The following is a 21,918-nucleotide window of genomic DNA, read 5'->3' as shown; positions in this document are numbered from 1 at the left end:
CAGGATGGCAAACTGCACCCCAACCAGAAAATTTGGGACAAGCTACAGTCCTGCCCATTTCTAGACAGCAATCAGCTACTCCCCGCTTTTTTGGTAGGTCATCTGGAAACACTTGAGTAGATTCTCAAAGGAAGGTAGTAAGCTCCCTGGCTGTGTTAACAGTTTGTTGATGCTGTTAGAAAGGTGCATATCAGAGGATGCCTCTAGGCCCTCCAAGGAAAGGGCACAGGCTCGCCCCTGCCACTGCCCCTACTTGAATGTTGGCTCATAGTATTGCGGTGCCATGTGACCCAGCTGCCGTAACTGGGTCAGAGTGTGAGGGAGGGCCCCTGCCTGGGCTGGAGGTGCAGCTGTTGCTGCAGAAGGCCTCCAGGTGCACAGAACTGGGCACCACTCCCGGTTTCCTGAGCATCGCTGGGGGCCCACTGTAGTGGCGCTCTGCCTGGCCCATGAGCAATAGGGTGTGGTGCCTCCTGGAGGCCCATCCCTCACACGGGGGCTGGCAAGGCCTTGAGCCTGGTGCCTTGGGACACCCAAGCTCTCTGTGCAGAGGCAGGGCCAGACACACCTGTTGAGCCTGGCTGACCCTCCCCAAGTCTGTGTTCGGAAAGGAAGCATAGATAGCTGTGGTGGTGGTCCCCAACTCCAGCCGCAAAGTTCAGCAGCTGAGTGAGATGGGGGTGAGTGGGACTGGGGGAGACTGGGGCATCTATCCATTCAAACAGTTTCCTTTGAGTTTCTGATTTTCAACTGAGGTTAAGAATCACTGGCCTGGAGCCCTAAAGACAGACTTGGCGCACTGTATATACGACCTTGCATTGGTAGCCGTGCCTTGTGGATGCGTCTCTGCAGATTCACAGCTCTGGAGCCAGGGAGCGCTCTCTTTGCCTTCTCAGAGACTCACGGGTGCCTTACTTTTAACAAAGATCGCCTTTTTATGACGGTGATGATGCTGGGTGTGAGAAGAAGGAACAGGCATCCTGCCTGGGTCTTCTCGCAGCTGGGACTTTACCACTATGGCTAATCTCTGGTTTTGCCTTTAGCTCCCATCCTAGGTGGTAGCAGAGATGGAAACCCCTTGGGCTAATGAAAACTGAGGCTTCTCTTCCTCTTTCAGAGGCCTGTTCTTAATTTTAGATTCAGCTCATACATTCATCTCTTAAAGAGGGCTCCCCAAATTATATAAGGGTCAGGGTCCACACAGCCTGGTCCTGCCCCTGTGACTCACAGTGGATGTCATGGCAGGGAACTGAAGTCTTCTGCTCAGGGCCACTGGTAACTTTTCCGGTGAGTTGAAGGCCTCTCCCTTTCCTCTCTCCATTCAGTGTCTGGTTCAGTTATGCTCTGGAAATTCTTGACACTCTTGAGCTCCAATTGAATACTCAACTGTCTACTTGTCACAGCTACTCCCATGTCCCATCAAGCCTAAAACTCTGCATGGCCTAAACCAAATTTATTTCCCTTATATCCCATGCTTTCGTTGATTAAGAAGCCTGGGAGTCATTCTAGACTCCCCTCCTGCTCTGACTGCCACCCTCTCCCCTCATATGATCGACCAATCACATCTACCTTCTAAATGTCTCGCCTCCACTTCCCCTTCTCCATGCCTATTACTGATGGCCAACCTCAAGCCCTGACCCGTTCTGGCCTACACTATTGTCCTGTGTTCCTCCAACCCACCTCCACACAGCTGTCAGATGATGCTTCTATGACCACAAAAACCTGATATGGCCACTCCGCTGCTTCAAATGCTCAGTGGTTCCTACTGCCTCAAAGACAAAACCCTCTTAGCAAAGCCTTCAGGGTTTTGTGAGCTGGCTGTTGGAATCTCATCAGCCTCCTCTCCAGCTGCCCTCCTCTCCACCTACGTTCCGGTCCCAATGGTGCTGTGTGCTTTCCCATCATGCCATGCGCTCTCCTTCACGGAGCTTTCATGCACGCTGGTCTCTCCACCTGCGTGCCTCCGCAGCCCATTTGTCCATCTGCAAAACTGCTGTTCGCCCTTTAAGACCCAGCTCCTACTTTGCAGCGTGTGAAGACTTTTCTCTCCTCCTTCACCCCAGTTGATGACACTGTCCTTTAATTTACCTCTCCCCGCCCCGCCCCCGGACCTTTGCTGTAGCTCTTGGGAACACTGATGCAATCATCACATATCTGTCTCTCCTGGATAGCCTGGGCAGGCGTTGAGGACGTGATGTGTGCCTTATTTATCTCGGCATCTTTTGGTCTGCTGGGCGCATAACAGGTATGTGATAACGTTTTCTGAATGAATGAGTGACTGAATGAATGAATGAATAGAGACTCTGATGGCTTGGTTGGAATAGACTTGAGAATGCCAACTACTTCCTCAGAGCCCACAGAAGCATAAATTATTTTAACTAACAACTCAGTTTGAGTAGAGCCAATACCGTGAATAAATCTATCGACCTTTTCACATTTTTAATCTGTTTACCTGAAGAAGTTCAAGAAATGGCAGTAAATTCTCTTCTTCAGTGGCTGATTATCACCCCTTTGGCTTCATACTTTTCCTTATCACGTAGCCTGTTTTAGAGTCTTACAAGAATTGCTATAATTTCTCAAGTCCTTGTGATGTTTGCACTCTGCATTTTACATGTATCAAATGCTATCTCATTACCTCTTCAATCTTCATTAGCACTTCAGTTAAAGAAATAAAATAAGCCCAAATATATTAATAAATTAAACACATATAAATACTTGTTAGCATGTCTTTCAAAATGCTCAGAAGGAGAGGAGAATTCAACTGCTGGATCTTAACGAACTCTGCTGTAGATCTCAACTGTCCATGTTGGCCTTGGTCTTCCACCAACGTGGGCATCAAGAGCTTGAAACATTGTACCAGGATTTTGTTAAAGGATCTAGGAGTATTCTTGGCTCTTGCAAGCAGAAAAAAATGGCCAGGCAGGTTGAAAAGAGAGGACAGTTGATGTAAAAAATGAAGCTGGAGTGAAGCGAGAACTCAAGAAAAAGCACAGAAACTTACAAAGGCCATAGAGAAAGAGGCAGAGGGGAAGAGGGAAGAAAGAGACAGTGCGGAGCGAGCATAGACCCTGTGACCAAGAAAAACAAAGAGGGGAAAAATGAGAACGCAGGCTCCCATTCATGTCTTGCCGCATATAAATAGATCCCAGGATGGTTTTGGAAACAGCCACACAAGAACACGCCTCGAACAGCCAGGTTCCTACTGAATTGTTCCCAAGGAAGAATCCCTCTGTCATTTGCTCAGGATCTTTCCTTAGAACTTAACTGACTGACCAATCAATTGAGTGGAAATCCTCCCCAACACGGGGCCATATTTTTTTCTATTTAATAGAGGAGCTGGCTAAGGGCAGATGTTAACTGGAGAGACTACCATAAGCTCGGATCTGTGGTGTGGATTTCAATCCTGATCACGGACAAAGAAGCTTGGAAAGCCATCTGGAATGACATATGGGCCAATATTGCTTTCTCTCTCCTAAAGCGAGCATGGTTTTGATAGACTTTTAATATGCATTTCAGGGTCTGAACTGCATACCGTCTCTCCGTTATTCTCTGCCAGAGGATCTGAATGACGGCTCTCGCCTCAGAGATATTTTTCCATTATAATTTTTCAATTTGTTCTGGTCTAAAAAACGTGTGTAAATGAAAACAGAAGATTCAAGCCCGTTGCCCCCTTCAAACATTCTGTTTTCTTCACCATGACTCTGCAAACTTGTCTCTGGTTCCCATTCTTTGTGGCAAATGACCTTATTTTTTCCAGATTTCTGATCACTTCTAATACACCATAAAACATTTCTGGATTTGCAGGAGTGGTTCTTATTCTTCTTTATTTTTTACCTCTGTTTGACCTACAATCTCTTCTTTTAGCTCCCCCCTCCAAAAAAAAAAAAAAAGCAAACCTTTGGGAAAACTCAGATTAGCCTCAGGATTCAAGAAAGTTCCCTCACTTGCCTGAGTGTACAGCACTGAGGGAAATTAAGGAACAGGACAGTCCCTCCAAGTCCTTTTGCTCATCCGCTTTGGGAGAGCAGAGCCAGGCTCCTTACCTTAAATAATTATAACAGCTTAGGTTTCCTTAGTGACAGGGAGAAAAAATATTTACCCAGGGTGCTCGGATGGGATTACGGCAGTGTAATTTGTATACACTCAAATTAGCAGGGGAATGGTGAGCCCAGAGGCCTTCAGACTGCAAGAGTAACATTTTTACTCTTCTCCGTCTGCTCCTCTCTCAGGCTGAGAGCCATGTGCCCGCAAAGGAGAGCACACCTACCTTCCTCGGCTTCACTTTATCGTGGTAGTCATACTGGAAGATTCCTTTGTAGCTCAGTCCCAGCCACCATGGTATTCCCTGCTTGTCCTAGGACATCAAAAGGAATATGGGTTAATATAGGGCTGGAGAAGATAAACAGGAACCAAGAGAGCTGTCCTGGGTCATCTGAAGACAAAGGAAAATGCAAATTCCTTGAAATGGATGGCGCCCACCTCTCTATGTTTTACCTTAACAGATATGCCCCATCATCAAGGGAAGCTCGGTTATGGGAACAGGTGACACAGAAAGTGCCCTGGGCTGGGGACCCAGCTCTGTCCCTAGCCAGCAGCACAGCCACGATCCTTTCCCTCTGTCTGAGTAAGTAGCGAATGCCTTATTCTTTGTTCTAAGGCTTCAGTTTTTCAATGCTGGGCCCCTCACTCCCCACAAGGGACAATCTGAGAGATGTTGAGCATGCTAATAAAACGACCTTCTGAGCAGAGAAACTCATCGACTGTCAGAGCTAGAAGGACCCTGAAGACTATGGAAGATGACTCCTCTGAAAAATTTGTTTTTAAAGATTTTATTTTTTGAGAACAGTTTTGGGTTTGCAGCAAAACTGAGAGGAAGGTACAGAGATTTCCCAAATACCCCCGCCCCTACACCTGCACAGCCCCATTAGCCACATCCCTCACCAACGTGGTACATTTGTTACAACTGATGAACCTACACTGACACGTCATCATCACCCAAAGTCCATGGTTTACATTAGGGTTCTCTCCTGGTGTTGTGCATTCTATGGGTTTGCACAAATGTATAACGACATGTGTCCACCATTATAGTGTCACATAGAGGAGTTTCTCTGCCCTCAAAATCCTCTCTGCTCTGCCTGTTGATGCCTCTCCTACCCCCTCCCAGCTCCTGGCAACCAGTTTTGCCTTTTCCAGAAGGTCATATAGTTGGAATCATACAGTATGTAGCCTTTTCATATTAACTTCTTCCACTTAGTAAGCAGCATTTCAGACTCCTCTAATTTGAAAGACAAAGAAATCAAAGCAAAGGGCCCATCCTACTCTACTCGGGACCTTTCGTTCCCCCTGCAGGCCAATGGCAGTGCGGGGCAGGCAGATGCTCACCCACCATGCGGTACTGCTCACCTTAGAGGACATCAGGTGCCGGGCAGGAGTGTGTGACTCAAGCTGTCAGGCAAAGCAGCAAAAGTGAAGCCTAGACATTCCGGGGACTGACTTAGAAGTACCAAGTCCCTCTATTTATTCCTTTAACAGAGACCTCTGGCCACTGGATTGTAGTTGAATCCTACATTCAAGTAGGATGACTCTGAGCCGTTAATTAAAGCTCCCAAATGCTAGGAGTAGACAGTGGGCATGTCAAGCAGCCTTTCCCTAGATTTGTCCTAACTGCCACATCTACAAAAAACCTAACACATCCCATCCTAGATGTCTTGAAAACTCAAAATTGGCTTCATGGTTTCAAATATTTATGGGGCATGACTTATTTCAAGGTAAGCACAAAGATAAAAGGCAGAAGAAATAAATTTTGAATTTTTAGAAAAGTTTCAGGGTATATAATTTCTTAAAACATCTTTTTAAAGGTATAAACCCCCTGGAAATTTCCTGTGTGTCCTGCAACAGTTTCAGAGAACAGGACAAGAGGAGACCCAGTGCTGCTGTAACTTCAGACTGACTAGGTGAGAGTTGTCACCACACGATAAAAGATGGCATCCATGAAGCCACGAGGTCACCAAACAGTGGCTCTGGATACAGTTGGTTTCGGCTTGCTTGGAGTCATGTGCTTAACTGCTAACACCTGGAGAGTCCAAGAGCCAAACACTCACGTGTATTTGGCGCTTTGAAAATCTCAACGTCTGCTTCTGGTCTCTAACAAACTGCAAAGAGCATATTTCTAAAGTTTTATTGGAAGGCAGAAAGTGTATATATCAGAGGCCACCTTTTTGTCAAGATCTAGGGTTGACAAAGAACTGGAACACAGGTTCAAGGAAGTAAAAGGCTAGATGAAGCCTCATCTCAAAGGCTCTATCCATCTATCTACCAATCCATCTATCTCAACAGTCTAACAAGCTATGTCAATAGCCTTCCAATATCTAGAAGACTTTTGTGGGTAGCTGGAGAGGCAAATTTCTTAATCTCTACTTTAATTATGAGCAACAGAGGTGAGATCAAACCAAGGACAAACAGCAAATCAGAGGATGTAGTCCAGGAATTCCCGAATTCCTGGTTCCCATTCTTGAATGTAGACCCCTTTGCTACACATCACCACAGAATATTTCCATAATTGAGAGTAAGATTTGCAGTTTGGTTCCTAGGAAATGCCTCTCATAATAATGTCAGGAACTATTGTTGCAACCTTATGTTTCCTTTAGGGTAACAAGATGACAAAATGAAAATGGGCTCTACAAGTCTTGCTAGCAGTGTGTTGGAAACTGGCAGATGGCACAGTGGATTCTGAGTTTCTCCTCATGAACAATCCAATTTTCTTTTGGGGAGTTGACTACCCACTGACTCCAATAGCCACTTCCCAAGGCACAGCCTTACATAGGGGTAGTGTGCTTAGAAGATTCCCTTTTTCTCATACGGGATAGGAGACAGCCCAAAAGGCTAGGTCACACTCCTCATGACAGACTACAGGTTAGGCTTGAGAAGGGCAGGGATGGTTGTGATGGTTCTATGAGTTCTGCGAATGATGGTGAAGAGGGATTAAGAGCTTCCACTGGCGGGAAGAGCTTGGTGGGACACGAGGAAGAATTTAACCGATGGAGGCTTTAAAAGACCTGAGCTGAGCTGCTGAGTGGGACTGGAGTCCCCACATATGTCCCATAACTGGGCTCCACAAATACAGTTCCAAAATTTGTTCCCATCATGGAAATGCACACCTCCAACTACTCAATTCAATTCTCAATAAACATTCAATAAATATTTACTTAGATCTACTATGCCAGGCACTGTGCTGGGTTCCGGGAATATATAACAGAATACAACACGCAGTCTTTGCTGTCAAAAGACTGCAGTTTAGAGGAAGATACAGGCAATTCAATGCATACCAAGGACATGCAAAGTGTTGTGCAAGCTGCCATGGGTGACACAAGATGAATGAAACATGGCACATGATCTAGTCTAAAGGAATTAAAAATATAGTTGGGTGGAAACATGGCAAAAGAAATTGGTAGAAGAGCGAGAGAATCTCAGGTTGGCTGGTAGAACTGTCTTGAGTCTAGAAATGTTTTCTGCTCTTTTTGGCTGGACTTTGGGCAATGACAAACTTTTCATGTTGGGGTAAATTAAGAAAGGAGAAGGAAGGTAAGCTATCCTTTCTCATCATAGAGAGGGCACATGGGAACATCAGTATCTATTATTTCAAAGAAGAGATCCCAGTCTGGGACATGATGGATAAAATGAAACAGAATTTAGAATGGGGTCCATGTCATACTGGATCGCCATCACAATATTTAAGAAGATGGATTCTGTCTTCGTAAATGCCCATGTACTCAATTTGTCAGCCTATCATCTTAGGGCTTCTCCTCAAAAGTTACCTCCATGGCATTTGACCACCAAGAAAAACACTGTCAATCCTGCTAAAGGTTTTTGTTCTTTACACTTCCTTGTATTTAGAGGGACTCTTCCTACTGAGACACTACTGTCCTGATCTCCCAGTGTTCTTCTGAGAATGAGAGGAAGTAAGGATTTATTATACCCACTTCCCAGATGGGAAAGGGAGTTTTGGAAAGTACCGGAATCAAGTCTTATGTCCCTAGGGGGAAAGTTCCACTGCCCCAACTCCCCCTAGCGTGCGGTCTTCCCAACCAAGTCCTCACTCACCCCCAATCCCCAAAAATGTCTTCAGTATGATCAAAAAGAAAAGTGAGAAGTTTTGTTTTGAGGGCAGAAATGGCAACCTTCACTAAATGAGTTCACCTACCTTCACGGCGTAATAGTGGACCCCGTAGGTTGGGAGAGACTCTACGATGCTCATGTAGCTGGAAGGACAACACACACACATACAAGGGTGTTATTCAGCAGAACTGGTATCATATACATATTTGTGTGTGTGTGTGTAAGATAAAGTCCTGAGGGTGATTATTTACTTGAAAATGAAATGGAACCATCACCCCCTGGAGATGTGTCTTCCCAAGAACTGAACAACACTGCCATATGCTAAACACAACCCCACGAGCACTGGGAGGGGCCACTTACTTGACGATTGCTTGACCTCTCGTCTGGCCGTTCAGTTTCTTGTAGTGCTCAATCACTCGGTCCTCACTAGAATCACAAGAAAAAGATTCTGTTGTTACGGTCCCCAGGTCAACGGCCGAGCATCCTGCTATTGGAGATACTTCTTCTGAGCCCTAGCAATCTCATGAGAGGCCCCACAGAGCCAACAGCTCCTGGAAAAATAATTTGTCCTGAAGCAGCATTTCCAAACTCAGCCTAAGCGAGATGCCTTGGGCTACAGATTTCCTAAAAAAGTCTGTTTTCCAAACAGGGGACTAGCATTCTCTTTGTCTTGGACTTATAACCAGTGGAATAAGATTAGAGCCAAGGTTTTGGGGTCGGCTCTTTGTAAGAAACGATAATGTGAGAGAAGAGGACAAAACAGTGGGCAGGCATCCCAGTGGGGAGAGACACGGAACCAGGGACGGGAAGATAACAGGTTGGCCAGAGATCAGAGTGGATGCTCTGGCTGAACTCCCTCGGATCCTCCTCACCCTCCTCCTCTCCTGAGTCCTGTCTACACAGGGCCTCGTGGGGGGAGGGCAGGTCTTGACCTCAACAGAATGCCCATGGCCTGCCTACCCTGAATTAGCAGTCAGGGTTGAGGGGTTCCAAGGAGGATGGGAAAGTACTGGAATTTGGGCCTGGTTAACACAAACCACGAGGCAATAAAAGGCCCAGATGAGCACTGGGAAACAACAAGCCAGCTACCAAAGATGAGATAGGAACTCAGTTTATCTTCTGAAATCTTAGCTCTCAAACAAGAAGAGATGACTCGGGCCTTGCAGGACAATGGCAAGCCAACCTGTTCTTTGACAGGGCCGAGGGCACAAAGGGCCTCTCTGGAAGGGACTCTGTGCCCAGTGAGGTGGGAACTGGGGCTGCTCCCACTGCTGCCTTCGGAAGCGCATAGCCAACCTTGGGAATCACCGGGGAAGCACATCCCACCTGCTGAGGAGTCGAGTCCAAAAGCTTTGGCCTCCATGACCTCACCACACCGCCTTGGAACCTTACTTCTCATTCTCTGCCTCACCCTTCCTCGCCACAGGCCAGCGGACTCCACCATGGAGGAGATCCTAGAGAGGAACCTCGAGACGTCTTGGAGGATCTTTACTCTCCATTATCAATTTCTTATCACGGAATTGCTCTGAAGCCTTCTTTCGCCCACTTTTTCTTTTCTAGCTAGGTCATTTCTGAGGGTAACACATTTTATCTGTTCACTACCTACTATTTGGAGGTAATTTATTGATCTTCCAATTACTACTTAATTACTCCAATTACTACTTAATTACTCCAATTACTAATTAATCTTCAATGACTAGCTCTTCATTTTAGTATTCTGATATTTAGTGCATGTAAGATCATCTGACTTTTCACAACAGAGTGTCTTTGTAAATACCCAGGATGGGGACTGGCCTTTCTCTAGTCAGAGAGTTATTTCTGTGGGGTCTGGGCACCCTCTGTTCAGAAAGAGGCAGATGCAGCCATGTTTTGCCTTGGCTCCCACACAACCTTGGGCGTTCTACTTCGAGTCAAGCTCTCTCCTCACAGAATTCTCCAGAAGCATCTCCTCAGGGTAGACCCCAGCCTCACCAGACCTTCAGAGCTGTGTCAGGACTTTCTGGGGTTGCTCTTCCAGCTTCCTCTCCACCCACCCACTGAATCGACAGCTGTGTTGGCGGGCTTCCTACCACATGATCAAGCATTTGTGAGGTCAACTCCTAAAGCCAGGGTCAAGTGGAGATACGAGCCTATGTCCTCTGTGGCTCTGGGAGAGAGGCTCCCTGCGCTGAGGTGGGGAGATGAAAATCAGTACAGTGCTGTGGCTGTGAGCACAAGTAAGGCTCAGGGAAAACACCAACGCGAGTCAGAAGCACTGTCAGGCAGCTGTTAACCCACTAAAGGGCCTGACCACGGGGTCCCACAGTGTGTGACAGCTGCAGGAAGCTGCCATCCCCCACCTCGCCCTGCCTCCCCTGCTGTCTGAGAGCATCTGTGGAGCCGCAGACTCGACCCTCTCCTTCCTCAGCTTTTCCCACTCATTCGCCCCCATCAAAACATCGCGGGCCCACCGTGTGATACACACGCCATGCTGACAGAAGCCTCTCTGTCCCCTGCCCTGCTCCTCCCCTGGAATTTACAGATGGCTCACATGCACCAAGCTTTGCAGACAGTTTGCCAACTACCTCAGATCTGTGGTTGGGACTTGGTGGAATAACTATCAGAAACCCAGGAACCAGGGTAAACGGAATCCCAAAACACCATTTGGAGGCCACAGTGCTACATGAACGAAAAAGACAAATGACTAACGCTGACTAGGCTAAGTTAAATCATCTCACTGCAGACGAGGGGCCCAGGGAAGGAGTGGGTGATGGAAGAGGGCATGAGGTGATGGCGACACAGTTCCTTGTCTTGGAGGGGCCATATTGGCCTGCAGTGAGTGGTCGGCGATTTCGGAGGAAATGAAGATGTCCCCACATGCCCCAGACGGGTGGTAGGGGTGGTCCAGCATTCACAAGCTAGGTCCTCGGGAGAATCCAGGTCAGGGCCCTGATCCTGCCATGTTCTGTGGCCCTGGGCACACAATTCTAACTTTCTCTCTCAGATGCCTCCCCAGTAAGGAAATCACATGGTGTGAGAAGTCCAAGCTTGTTCAACGCTTGGAGAGAATTAGCACAAAGGATTACTGCACGATTACTCAGCATTATGATGCAAGTCTGACTACTTCCTAATTGTATCCTGTGACTTTTTACTTCCTCTCTTAATTACAGTCTGAATTCGGTTGCTGTAGTTAATCCCATTTTACAGATGGGAAATCGAGGAGGCAGGGAAGTCACTCGAGCTTCCTGCACTGTCATTACTCCACAGTTCAGAGACTTGGCAGGGATTCTAAAACCCACTGCTTTGCTCACTGGGCTGTAATGCCTTCCCTGACTAGTGTGGATGGGCTCCCTATGGCTTATGTTGGCCCGAAGATCGTCCGTCGCGTCTGTGAAAGCCAGCAAGAGCAGGAGAGCCCAGAACAACGGAGAATACGCATCCTTCCCTCAAGAATGAGCAGGGTAATCTGAGACTGTGGGCAACTTCATTGAGACTGTGATGTGAGGACTGAGGAAAGGTCTCTCCCAACAATAAAGGGTCCTGGTTAATCTTGCAGATGAGTGACGATGCTCCGGCAGAGAGGGAAAGCTGGGAACAAGCTTGGGCTGCCAGCTCCATCTCCAGTCTACATGTATTTGAAACACAAATGGCATTTATCCCTTTCCTGACATCTTTATTTTTAAAAAAGCCAAATAAGTAAGTTGGAATAGTAAAGCCAGCCACAACTAGCCAACCATAATAAGACAAGGTGAAAAGGCCTGTTTGTTGTTGTTTTTTTAGCAATGCTTCATCAGGATGGTCCTCGCTACTGGCTTGTTTGTATATAAGCTGGGCTGTGGCACCTGAGGGTACCTGCTTCAAAAATGTCCCTCCTCTCGGTACATTTAGACAGTGGTGTGGGCACCTATGGGTCTAAATGAGGCCCAGAGAAAGTGCTGGTTTGATCCCAGAGATGGAGGTATGTTCTGGCAAGATAGCTACAGATGTGGATGAAGACAAAGACCTTCACGCTGACCAAAGAGAAAGTACGAGCATGAAGGAAGGAATTTCTCTATTAGTAATAACATGTGAGCGCAGAGCAGACTGTGGAGATAATGAAAGAAAAATCCAGAGGGGCAGAGAGAGAGGAGTTCATAACTCTGAAATGAGCACAGACCGTAACAAATGTTTGGAAACAAATGAATGGAAGGGCTAATTGAGGAATGGATTAGGCTAAAACCAACTCTGACTCAGGCAACCCGCCACCATTACAACCCACTAGAAAATACGTCCCCTTCCTGCAGGAAGAACTGGCTCTAGAGAGATATTCTTTGTTCTCTAGCTCACCACTGGTTTCCTGAACGCGAGCTGGAGGCTCTAGAACATAAGGCCCATGGGAACATAAGGAACTGGGGCGAGAGCAACAGAGTTCCATGAACAAGAGAACAGGAATGTCATATGCTGGTGTTCATACGTGCAGCCCGCCAGGCTGGAAGTTTGGAAGCCCACATATGCAGAGTCCCTGAAGGTTTAAGAGATTTTGTTCTTTGGGAGCAGATTATAATTCTACAAAGCCACTATTGTATCCACATTTATGTTACGGAAGGAAGAATGGCAAGAAACAGTTCAGAGAGATGGACTCGCGGACACCAGCACACAGAAATGGGCTGTCGGCATCAGGACCCTGCTTTCTCATTTCCAATCCAGCTGCCCATCATTTGGTCTCTAGGGGAGAAATGTGCCCGAGTTTAATCCTGCTAATGCCTCTGCATCAAGCCACGCCCTTTCCCAGCTACAGGAATCTCTTTAAGCACCTGAACAAGTAGTTTGCTGCCTGGAAAAGTGTCCAGACAAGAAGAGGTGTTAGTAACCCGTAAATTTCATAAAGCGTATTGCTGAAGTGCCTAAAAGAGTCTCATGTTGTAGTTTATGTGGATTGACTTGTTCTGAGAATTTTGTTCTATTTTTTACAAAAGCAGTCATGATGCTTTTTGTTAAGGACTCAGAAGGCCTATGAGGGAAGCAGCCTCGTGCTTTTCAGAGGACAGCGGTCAAAGCTGGCGAGCCCTGCAGGATTTCAACACAGTACCCAGGAATGCAGGGTCCGCTCCATTGTGACCAAAACCACAATCTGGGAACCTTTCAAACGCCTGATTCATAAAGAATCAGTAATTTAGGGCCCGACAGATGAACTGCGGCATCATGTTACATGGCAGCTAAATCAGGAGATACGAAACACTGTGGGAAAATAAAAGAACCAGTCTCTCTTCTGCCAAGAAAAAAAACCCTGTCGTTCTTCCCCATCTCAAAACCTCACACGTCCCGTCATCAAATGACAAGGATTCCAAAAGGAAACTCTAACAGCTCATGAAAGGATCTCCAAGGAGGCCAAGCTTCCATAGGGAAATTTTAGGAGGTGTTGTTTTCTTTTTTTAAAAAAGAAAGAAAATAGAAAAAGGAGCTATCGCACATATACCGCATCATTGAAATAAATGCAGAACCCAGTTTCAGGAAGAGCCAAGCCACTTCGGACAATCTGGAGTCGCTCTCCAATTGGGGTCCAGGCTGACCCCGAAGTAGCTGCAGGGATGGACTCAGTCGCCCCGCGCCCCACACCCCCCAGGAGGGCCCACTCCTGGAGAGGATGCTTAGGCGTGCAGAGAGGAGCGCTGGCTTACCAGTAGGCTAGAGACGGATGCTCCTTCAGTGCTTGGGTGGGAAGTGCTGGCAGCTTCTTCAAGTCGCTCCTCACCACTTCATTGCTGCAAGAGAGGAAGAGGGACAGAGAGAATGCTAGGAGACTCGCTCACCTCTGAGAAAACCACCGCCCTATGCCACAGGACCCGACACGGCTGCCCCTGGGAGACCCCACATCTCTTCCCTTTTCATGGAAAGCAGTGGGAGGAAGGGGGTGCTTTCTTTTCATTTATTCATTTAATATAGAGGAAAAACAACACTCAACATGCACAGCCCAGCGGCCTTCCTTTGTGGCACTGAGAGCGCTCACAGATGGTTGCGGATCCTCTGTAAACCCTGGACACAGAGGGCAGCACAGACCCAGTGCCCCCGAGCAGCATGGATCTGTGGGGAGAAGGGTCACCAGCGGCCCAGTGGGGGAGGATCCTAGGGTGCTCCTCTGGGCCCCCCGTGGGCTCACAGAGCTCCAGGAATGGGCGACCTGACTGCTGTCTCCTTGAGGGCCGTTTGCCTCCCTCACCAAACACAACATCAGTTTTCCGTGCTTGGACTGACCACACCCTGGAAACTGTTTTCCGAAAGATGACAAATAACTAACTTTTGCTTTGACAAGGCCCAGAAATGACTTGGAAGGTGTGAAGTGGGTGATCGGGTACTAGTAGGAGGTTTTGTGTCTCTGGTCCTGGGACCAGAAATTCTTTTTCCCACCGACTTGCACATTCTCAGGTTTGGGAGTGACTTTCAACTCCCCCAGTTGAGCCAGTGGTCTTCAGACGCTTGCCTCCCCTCTGGGCCAGGACATCTGGGTGTCTGCACCCACTCTCTACCTCCAGTGGCAATTAGTGGCATCCACGTTGGGATGCTTCTGGAATTTATGGGGTCGCCCTGCACTCCTGGTTCACCAAAGCACCTCACAGCCCCTGCTGGGGTAACAGAGGCTTACTCCATGTAGCCTGCCTTTGACCTACAGTTCTGACCTACGCTGTGGTGGCAGCTTCTGTGCTGCTCGTACAAAGCAAGGCAAACATTGGCCCCGGGGACCTTGGGACAGTAACATCTAAAAAGCAATGAGACAGAGCTTAGTAAGTAAATGTGAAGGAAGGAAGGAACACCACAGTCACAGATGGGGATCTCCTGAGGCATCTGACTGGCAAACATCCCAACACCCACCCTGCCACCTGGAGGATGTGCCCTTCCGTGAGCACCCACCCAAGCCAGAATGGCTTCTACAGCAAAGCAATCAGAAGCTACCCTTTGGGTTCCAAGTGCCACTGGGCAACACCATTCCAACACTTTAAGTTCATTTATATGGTGACAAAGAAACATGTGGATGTTGGGTGGTGACATTCTAGCTGCTCCCAGAAAGGGCGTTTTTCAAGTGGACTAAGAAATAGTGACTGAGGTTTATGAATCATGGCTGTGAACAACCAATCAGAAGGAAAATATCAACTTGTTACTTTTGGAATCAATAAATTCAAACGCTTAATCTATTATCATCTAAGTGGTAAGGCAAGGATTTACCAATTAATAAGGAATAAGCTGAAGGTATTTATGGAGCCCCTGCTATAGGGAAAGTCATCTAGGGGATACAAAAAAAGGATGAGCCATAGTCCTCATCCAAAAGGTGCTCACACTTGAGTGGGGAAGGTGAGAGGTGCAAATAAAAAGATAACTATCCATATGGGCGGTGTTTGATCATGTCAATTCAAACAACAAACCGAAAAATTCAGAGGCCAGAAAGGCCACTGTGGGCTCTGGTGTAAGAGCAGACTTGCGGGCAGGGTCTGCATGGAAAAAAGGATAACAATATCATTTTTCTCCTCAGTGGAATACAGCAGAGTATGGAGGCCAGATACTTTGAACCAAAGAGATCAGCTGCAACAGGTGGGATGTATGGGGCAATAGGGCCAAAAGGGAGACGAGGCACAGAATGTTGAGGACCTTCAGTGCTGGGCTGATAGAGTTCCAATTTATCCAGGAGGCAGTGGTCAGCCACTGGACGTTTTCAAACAAGTACACTCCTGGTGTTTAAGAAAATTCAATTCCCAAGTAGGGTTAGGAATTTTTACTCGCATGCTATTAAAACAGAGTTTAAGCAAACACTGAGTTCACCAAATGCTCAAGAGCCCGCAGGGATGCATTTCTGGATCTTATCTCTCCTGTTTGACCATTAGCTCCCTGAGAACAGGGAGTCCATTCATTGATTCATCAGCCCCCAGAGTGGCACCTTAAATATGGAAAGGCATTTTTATGGGATGGACTTTTATTGGCTGAAACTGTCAGAAAGGCAATTAGGAGCTCCTTTATTGAGCGGAGCTTGGGTGGGGGTTACTCACACCCTTCACATCTAAAGCATATTTGGGGAAAGAAGGAGCTAAGAGGAAGGGATCGTCTTACCACCAAACACTGGTTTGTTGGCAAACAAGTTTCCGTGATGACAGTCACAGGTTTGACTTCCTTGCTAGGGCTCCCAGTAGGTACTCTAGCTCAACTCCCAAGCAAAGTTACACAGACAAATAGAACAAGAAATCACCAAGGCGTGAAGCCCATCCAAATCCATTACATTCTGGAAGGGATCCATGGCTCTTAATCCTTCCCACAGGACAATGATGTAGAAATGTTCTATTTGCTTTTCTGCTGTCTGTAAACATCTGTGATAACTTCGAGGTGGCCAGCCCCATCCAATGATCTCGCCAGACTCCGTGGCTGTAAATTAGAAAGCTGTCATAATTGGAGACCTGGTCACCCCATCTCCAGAGACTTGTGACGCGATCACCTAATGAAGGTGCTAGATGTTCCCAGCTTCCTCTCTCAGGGCTCCACTCAGACATTTCCCCCAGAGTTCAGTGCATCTGATAAATGCCAACTTATAAAATACCCTAAAGCCATTCACATTCTAACAGGGGTTTCTTTTCTTTAGTAAAAGAAGAAAGGTCTCTTAGAGCGTCAGTTGCTAAACTAAGAATAAAACTCAAAGTCTTCTTATTTTTAATATTAACCAGATATTACTCAAAACTCTTAGGTAGTTATTAATGTTGCCGCTAAAAAAGTGGTATCTCACTGCTGTGTTGGTCTTTGATGTAGGGGAATTTTTTGAGAATATGTGTCTCTCTTCTGCCTGTACTGCTCATAAAGCATGAGAAGTTGGAACGATCCAGTGTGAGAAACAGATTTCTAGCAATACATCAAAGAGGGCATGTGCCACAAATAAGCAGCAACAACAAATTTAGCCAAGACACTATACAGTGAAGAAAGCAAAAATTCAATTTGACAGGATTAGCACAATCTACAATGTGCTTGTTTTCCTTTAAAAAAACAACAAAATGCTTTTTCAGGAGATTCCCCTCGGGTCAAATGAGATGTTCATAATTTGCAGGAGAAACCAGGGGCAAATGGAAGACTCTTAGTGTGGAAGAATTCTTCCCAAAACCAGTGTTTTGATGCGCACGGGCGCTAAGACAATAGAGCAATAAACCCAGAAAGACAGACTAGTGTAACAGAAAGGACTAACCCGAATTTCAGAACCGGTAATATGATGCTAGTGTCATACCAATTCCTCCGGATTTTATGAGCCTATCACGAAGGTAGAGATCTCCAGGGAGAGAGATTTCATAAGTAAAACAGAGTATTACAGGTCCTCATTATCCGTAATTCCAAAATCCAAAAAGCTCTAAGAAACAAATGCTTCTTAACCCACCAGGTGGCAAACCTAAGCTTTTTACACGAGGCAATGTTCGACCTTTCTCTCTTCACGTGAAGATCCATGTCCTGGTGCAGGAGCATTAACACACTGGAAGCCCGCTGCTGCCCCAGACCTGCTCAGAGTGTGAAGGAACCCCCTGAACCACCCATCTAAAACCTACAAAGTTCTGAATTTGGAAACACTGCGACCTTAAAGTTTCAGAGATGCACTGTGGATCTGTACGACTTTATTCAATGGTACAGTGAATCTAAAACTCCGAGACAGAAGAATAAGGGAAGATGCAGATTTTTTTCTTCTTTGCCGATCTTTACAAACCCCGCAGGGAACAATTTCTCTCCTTCCCGTCCTTCTTCCTTCCATCCTTCCTCTTCTTTCTTTGTGAACCAAGTTAAAGTTCAGGTTACAGCAAAGAAAACGAGAGCATTTGCCCGTCTCCTCCCTGTCATATACTTTCTTTCCGGGTTTGCAAACCTGGTGGCTGAGGATGTTGTCTGTCATGTGCAAAAAGGAAAGCATGTGGGGACCCTCTGAGATTTTTCCAGCATGGGATTCTGGATTCTGGGCATGTGTCATGGATAAATATGCCACACTAACTTACCATCTGTACAGAGGGGCAAACTTAGAAACATTTATAAATTATGTGCCTTCATTTCTGATGCTAGTTGCTAATTTATCTAAGTAAAGATTTTTTTCTTAATGAGTGAGTTTGGTTTCTTAGCATGACAAGTTTTGTGAATTTCTAACAGTTGTAAACTTCTAAAATTCAAAGCAAGTTAAAAAGATTTTGTAAGCCTACAATTTAAGGCAATAATTCTACTCAAAGAACACAAGAAGCAGCAACTGATTAATCTTATACAACACCCCCTTTTAGAGTGGCAATCTTAATGCCGAGAAACTGACAAGGTGTCATGGCCATAAACCTTTTTGTTATTCACAAGGCCAACTCAAAATATGATACTGATAATAGATAAACGCTTAACAAAGGAGACAAGATGTCATAATACAAAATTTTCTTCTTACTTTAGCGCTAAACAATTCCCATAGGATTGGAAGAATATCATCCTGAAAAACACGCTATCTGAACACTTTTCTATCCTTGGAAAATGTGAATTACACACTTGAAAAGCTCAGGAAAATGCACTTTTGTGCACAAAAACAAAGCTTTCTCTAACAATTTATAACTTTTCAACTTGAACATTTCGTTCAAATTTTCTTAGATTCTGTTCCTTTCAAAAGGTCTTGCTGGTGTGAAAGATTCCAGCTGCTTTGCCCTCAAAGTCCTTTTTTAAATCACAGGAAAACATCACACACCCCTCCTTTTTTCTGGATAAAACAATAAATGAGATTTATACAAATTTGCATTCTTCCCACAAAAACTCTTCTTTGGGCTGATAGGTGTGTTTTAGGCTTAACGGATGACTTTTTTCTAGGAGATTTCCAATAGGAAAATGTGCACGTTTGGGTATTAAAGATATTCTGACGGTTATGTAAGTTGTAGTCCAAATGTTGACTATTCCAAACACAACTGTCTGAATATTTTTTACTCATTATCTCAAAATCTCAGCAAATCTATTACTCTTACTATATGATCAAAGCCAGCTGTTTGCTTTCAAGAGGCCCATTAAAAATTGTAGGAAAATGTACCCTAAATGATCAAATGCTCTAATAATGACTTAAAACTGAGATCGCTTTGAGTTGCAGTAGTAAAGACCCTTATGTGAGTGTGAAGCAATGACATTAGTAGACTCTGAATCGTGATTTACAGACAGCTGCCTCCGAATAATCAACTTTCAACACTGTCTATTAGCTTGGCAAACAAATAACATTGTCATCTTTTTAAAGATAGCAATCTATACAAATGTTTATGCTCCTAAAAAAGCCTTTTCGAAGAAAATTAGCTCTTTGTCTTCTTTTCCTGTTGACCTTTTAAAATTCTTCCTTTAACACATGACTGCCTAAAAGACATCGTCTAGGCTGAGAAAGAAGGCCCATAAACCTGAATTTTCAGATACCAGTAAGCCAAGTTCCATTGACGGTAATTCACAAATGCTCTTTCCAAAGGCAGAACCAATTTCAAACAAAGAACAAAAAATCAAGAGGGTCCTTTTTATTTGGTCACAGAAATTTCGTTTTATCTTTCCAGACTAGTGAACACATGGTCCCACGGTTTCAAGAAGATAAAATATTAAAAGACTTTTGGTTTTTCTTGGCTTTTAACTGCTCTCCCAGAGACCTAAGAACGCGCAGTCTGTGGAGCTTAAAAGGAATTTTTCAGCACAAATAAATATGTACCCCAACTCCTCTTCTAAAATGGAGGCGAAAATTGATTTCCCTTGTTAATGAAGGACCGCTATTTGTTTCTACGGATTGAGTAATGTGTTCTATTTCTAAAAGCATTATTATTACTATTATTATTACTATTTTGAGGAAGATTAGCCCTGAGCTGACATCTGCCAATCCTCCTCTTTTTGCTGAGGAAGACTGGCCCTGAGCTAACATCCATGCCCATCTTCCTCTACTTTATATGTGGGACTCCTACCACAGCATGGCTTGCCAAGTGGGGCCATGACCGCACCTGGGATGCAAATCGGCGAACCCCGGGCCGCCGAAGCGGAACATGCAAACTGCTGTGCCACTGGCCCAGCCCCCCTTATTATTACTATTTTTAAGAAATAGAATTAGAAACCTGCAGGTTGATAAACCAGAGACAAAGTAGGCTTTCTTACCGGCCAGTGAACTCTGATAAGCTGATACTCTCTCACGTGGACCAGCATTTAACTTGGGAGAGACACCATATAAAGTGACCCCCAAGTATTCAATGACAACCTCCCTTCTTTTTCTTTGGTCCCTGTGTTTATTTGGAGGAGAGACCATGCAGACGCAGGGTGGCCCCCACTTTCTCATAAGCACACAACACTCTCTGCGAAACAGGTAAGCAAAATGCGGCCCAGGCATCTTTACACGGAATTTCCTTAATTTCGGCCTTTTACAGGTGCTATTTGCTTACTGGTCCTCAGAAATCTCATGCTGGTAGAATCCCATTTTAATGATTAGCATCGGTACATCCGGTCCTCTGTGACAAAGATATTTCCAGGTCCCAACAGATGGTCCAGAGAAACAGAGTTCTACTGATCTGGTTTCTATAAATCTTGTTAGCAAAAAATTCTATGTAACAGACGTTTTTTACTAGTCCCTGTTAACGTACGGATGATGCTTTCTATCAAAGGTAGTGTGATTTAGGCATTTATTTGTGCTGTTCAGCATAAAGTATTTTTTAATCAATTCACCAATTTAGCAAAATATTGCTTAAAATCTTTCTTTTTCCATTTTTTTGGTTGCACATTTTCAGAAGGGCTGACAGAAAGTAAAAAGGGAGGTGATTCTCAATATCAGAAGATGAAGATTGGCCACTAGGGTTTTTAGTTAACGTCTCTTTAGGGAAAAAAAACAAAAAATCAAGTTCTTGTAAGTAATACCTTGCTTAGCACAGTATAGCAATAAATCTTCCCTTAAATTAAATTAGAATGTAACTCTACCATCTGAATGTCCTGTTCAGTTGATTAAATGAGGTATTCCCTGCATTGACCTTTTAAGGAAGAGAATATTATTTTTCCTCAATAACCCAAGGTTTAAAAAAAATTTTTTTATTGGAAATATCAATGCTTAGAACTCAAACCACTGCAGTATGATAAATAAAGTATGTCTTAATCACAGAAAAAGTGTTAGTTGACTAAAGTTCAGCAGTGATGACCAAATCAGGACTTTTTGTTTTTAAACTGTGTTGACCCTTCTCGACCTAATATTTGCCCATATCGTTGCCAGCGTTAACAGTTCTTAGGCTGTTTAATTGTTTTTAAACAGACGTGCCAACTCTAGTGATTTCTTGAGTCTTGATGGGCATTCCTTTCTTTACATACATATACACCAGGAAATGAAATACCATGACTCCACACTGTGCTAAGGAAAATAATACAAGCGAGAAAATATTATTTTTAGATAAGACTATTTCCTAAACTGTTCACGCTATCTTACAAATTTGTCCACCATATGCTAAAATATGAACATGGGTGGCCTATTTTTCTTCCTATCATGGACAATACTTCTTTTCTATCTATCCCTCTGTCATTTTCTTTCAGCAACGTTGAATGCAACATTTCATTTTAAAGTTCAATAGGACAAGGAAGTGAGCATTTCCGTTAACTGGAAAGAAAAGGGAATTACATAAGAATAAACTTTCAGGGTCTGCTGAGCCAAAAGACAGGCCAAAAGAAGAAACAGAACCGCCTGTGAGCTTCTTGAGAAAGAGCAGTTCTGATTCTGGGTGATCCTGACATAGTTCTCTTTCTAGTCAAGTGTATCAGCATTTTGACTTCTCCCTTTTGTAAAAATAACCCTTTTCTCCTTCTTGTACTTCAAGGAAATTGCTCCCATAATTTGTAGATTTT

At 44.9% G+C, this 21,918-nt stretch overlaps 1 protein-coding gene and 1 long non-coding RNA gene across 3 annotated transcripts in view; one reads left to right on the top strand and one right to left on the bottom strand.

Annotated features, from left to right (window-relative positions):
* Positions 1–21,918, bottom strand: part of FRMD4A (FERM domain containing 4A) — a 275,085-nt gene that overhangs the window by 82,663 nt on the left and 170,504 nt on the right. The window contains exons 8-11 of the mRNA XM_046678619.1: positions 13,752–13,835; positions 8,476–8,541; positions 8,201–8,258; positions 4,268–4,354 (exon numbers count right to left, since the gene is read on the bottom strand). Coding sequence (XP_046534575.1) covers positions 4,268–4,354; positions 8,201–8,258; positions 8,476–8,541; positions 13,752–13,835 — 295 coding nt within the window. The remainder of the gene's footprint in view (positions 1–4,267; positions 4,355–8,200; positions 8,259–8,475; positions 8,542–13,751; positions 13,836–21,918) is intronic.
* On the top strand, positions 2,163–18,129 carry LOC124248516 (uncharacterized). Of its 2 annotated transcripts, XR_006891064.1 has the most exons (4): positions 2,163–2,245; positions 4,503–4,624; positions 5,859–5,954; positions 17,471–18,129. It is a non-coding gene; the product is annotated as an uncharacterized LOC124248516 (long non-coding RNA). The 2 variants fall into 2 exon arrangements; XR_006891063.1 differs by lacking the exon at positions 17,471–18,129 and having other exon boundaries at positions 5,859–7,266.

This window comes from Equus quagga, chromosome 12 (assembly GCF_021613505.1).
Source record: "Equus quagga isolate Etosha38 chromosome 12, UCLA_HA_Equagga_1.0, whole genome shotgun sequence".
NCBI lineage: Eukaryota > Metazoa > Chordata > Mammalia > Perissodactyla > Equidae > Equus > Equus quagga.
This window is presented reverse-complemented; position numbering and strand designations above follow the sequence as displayed.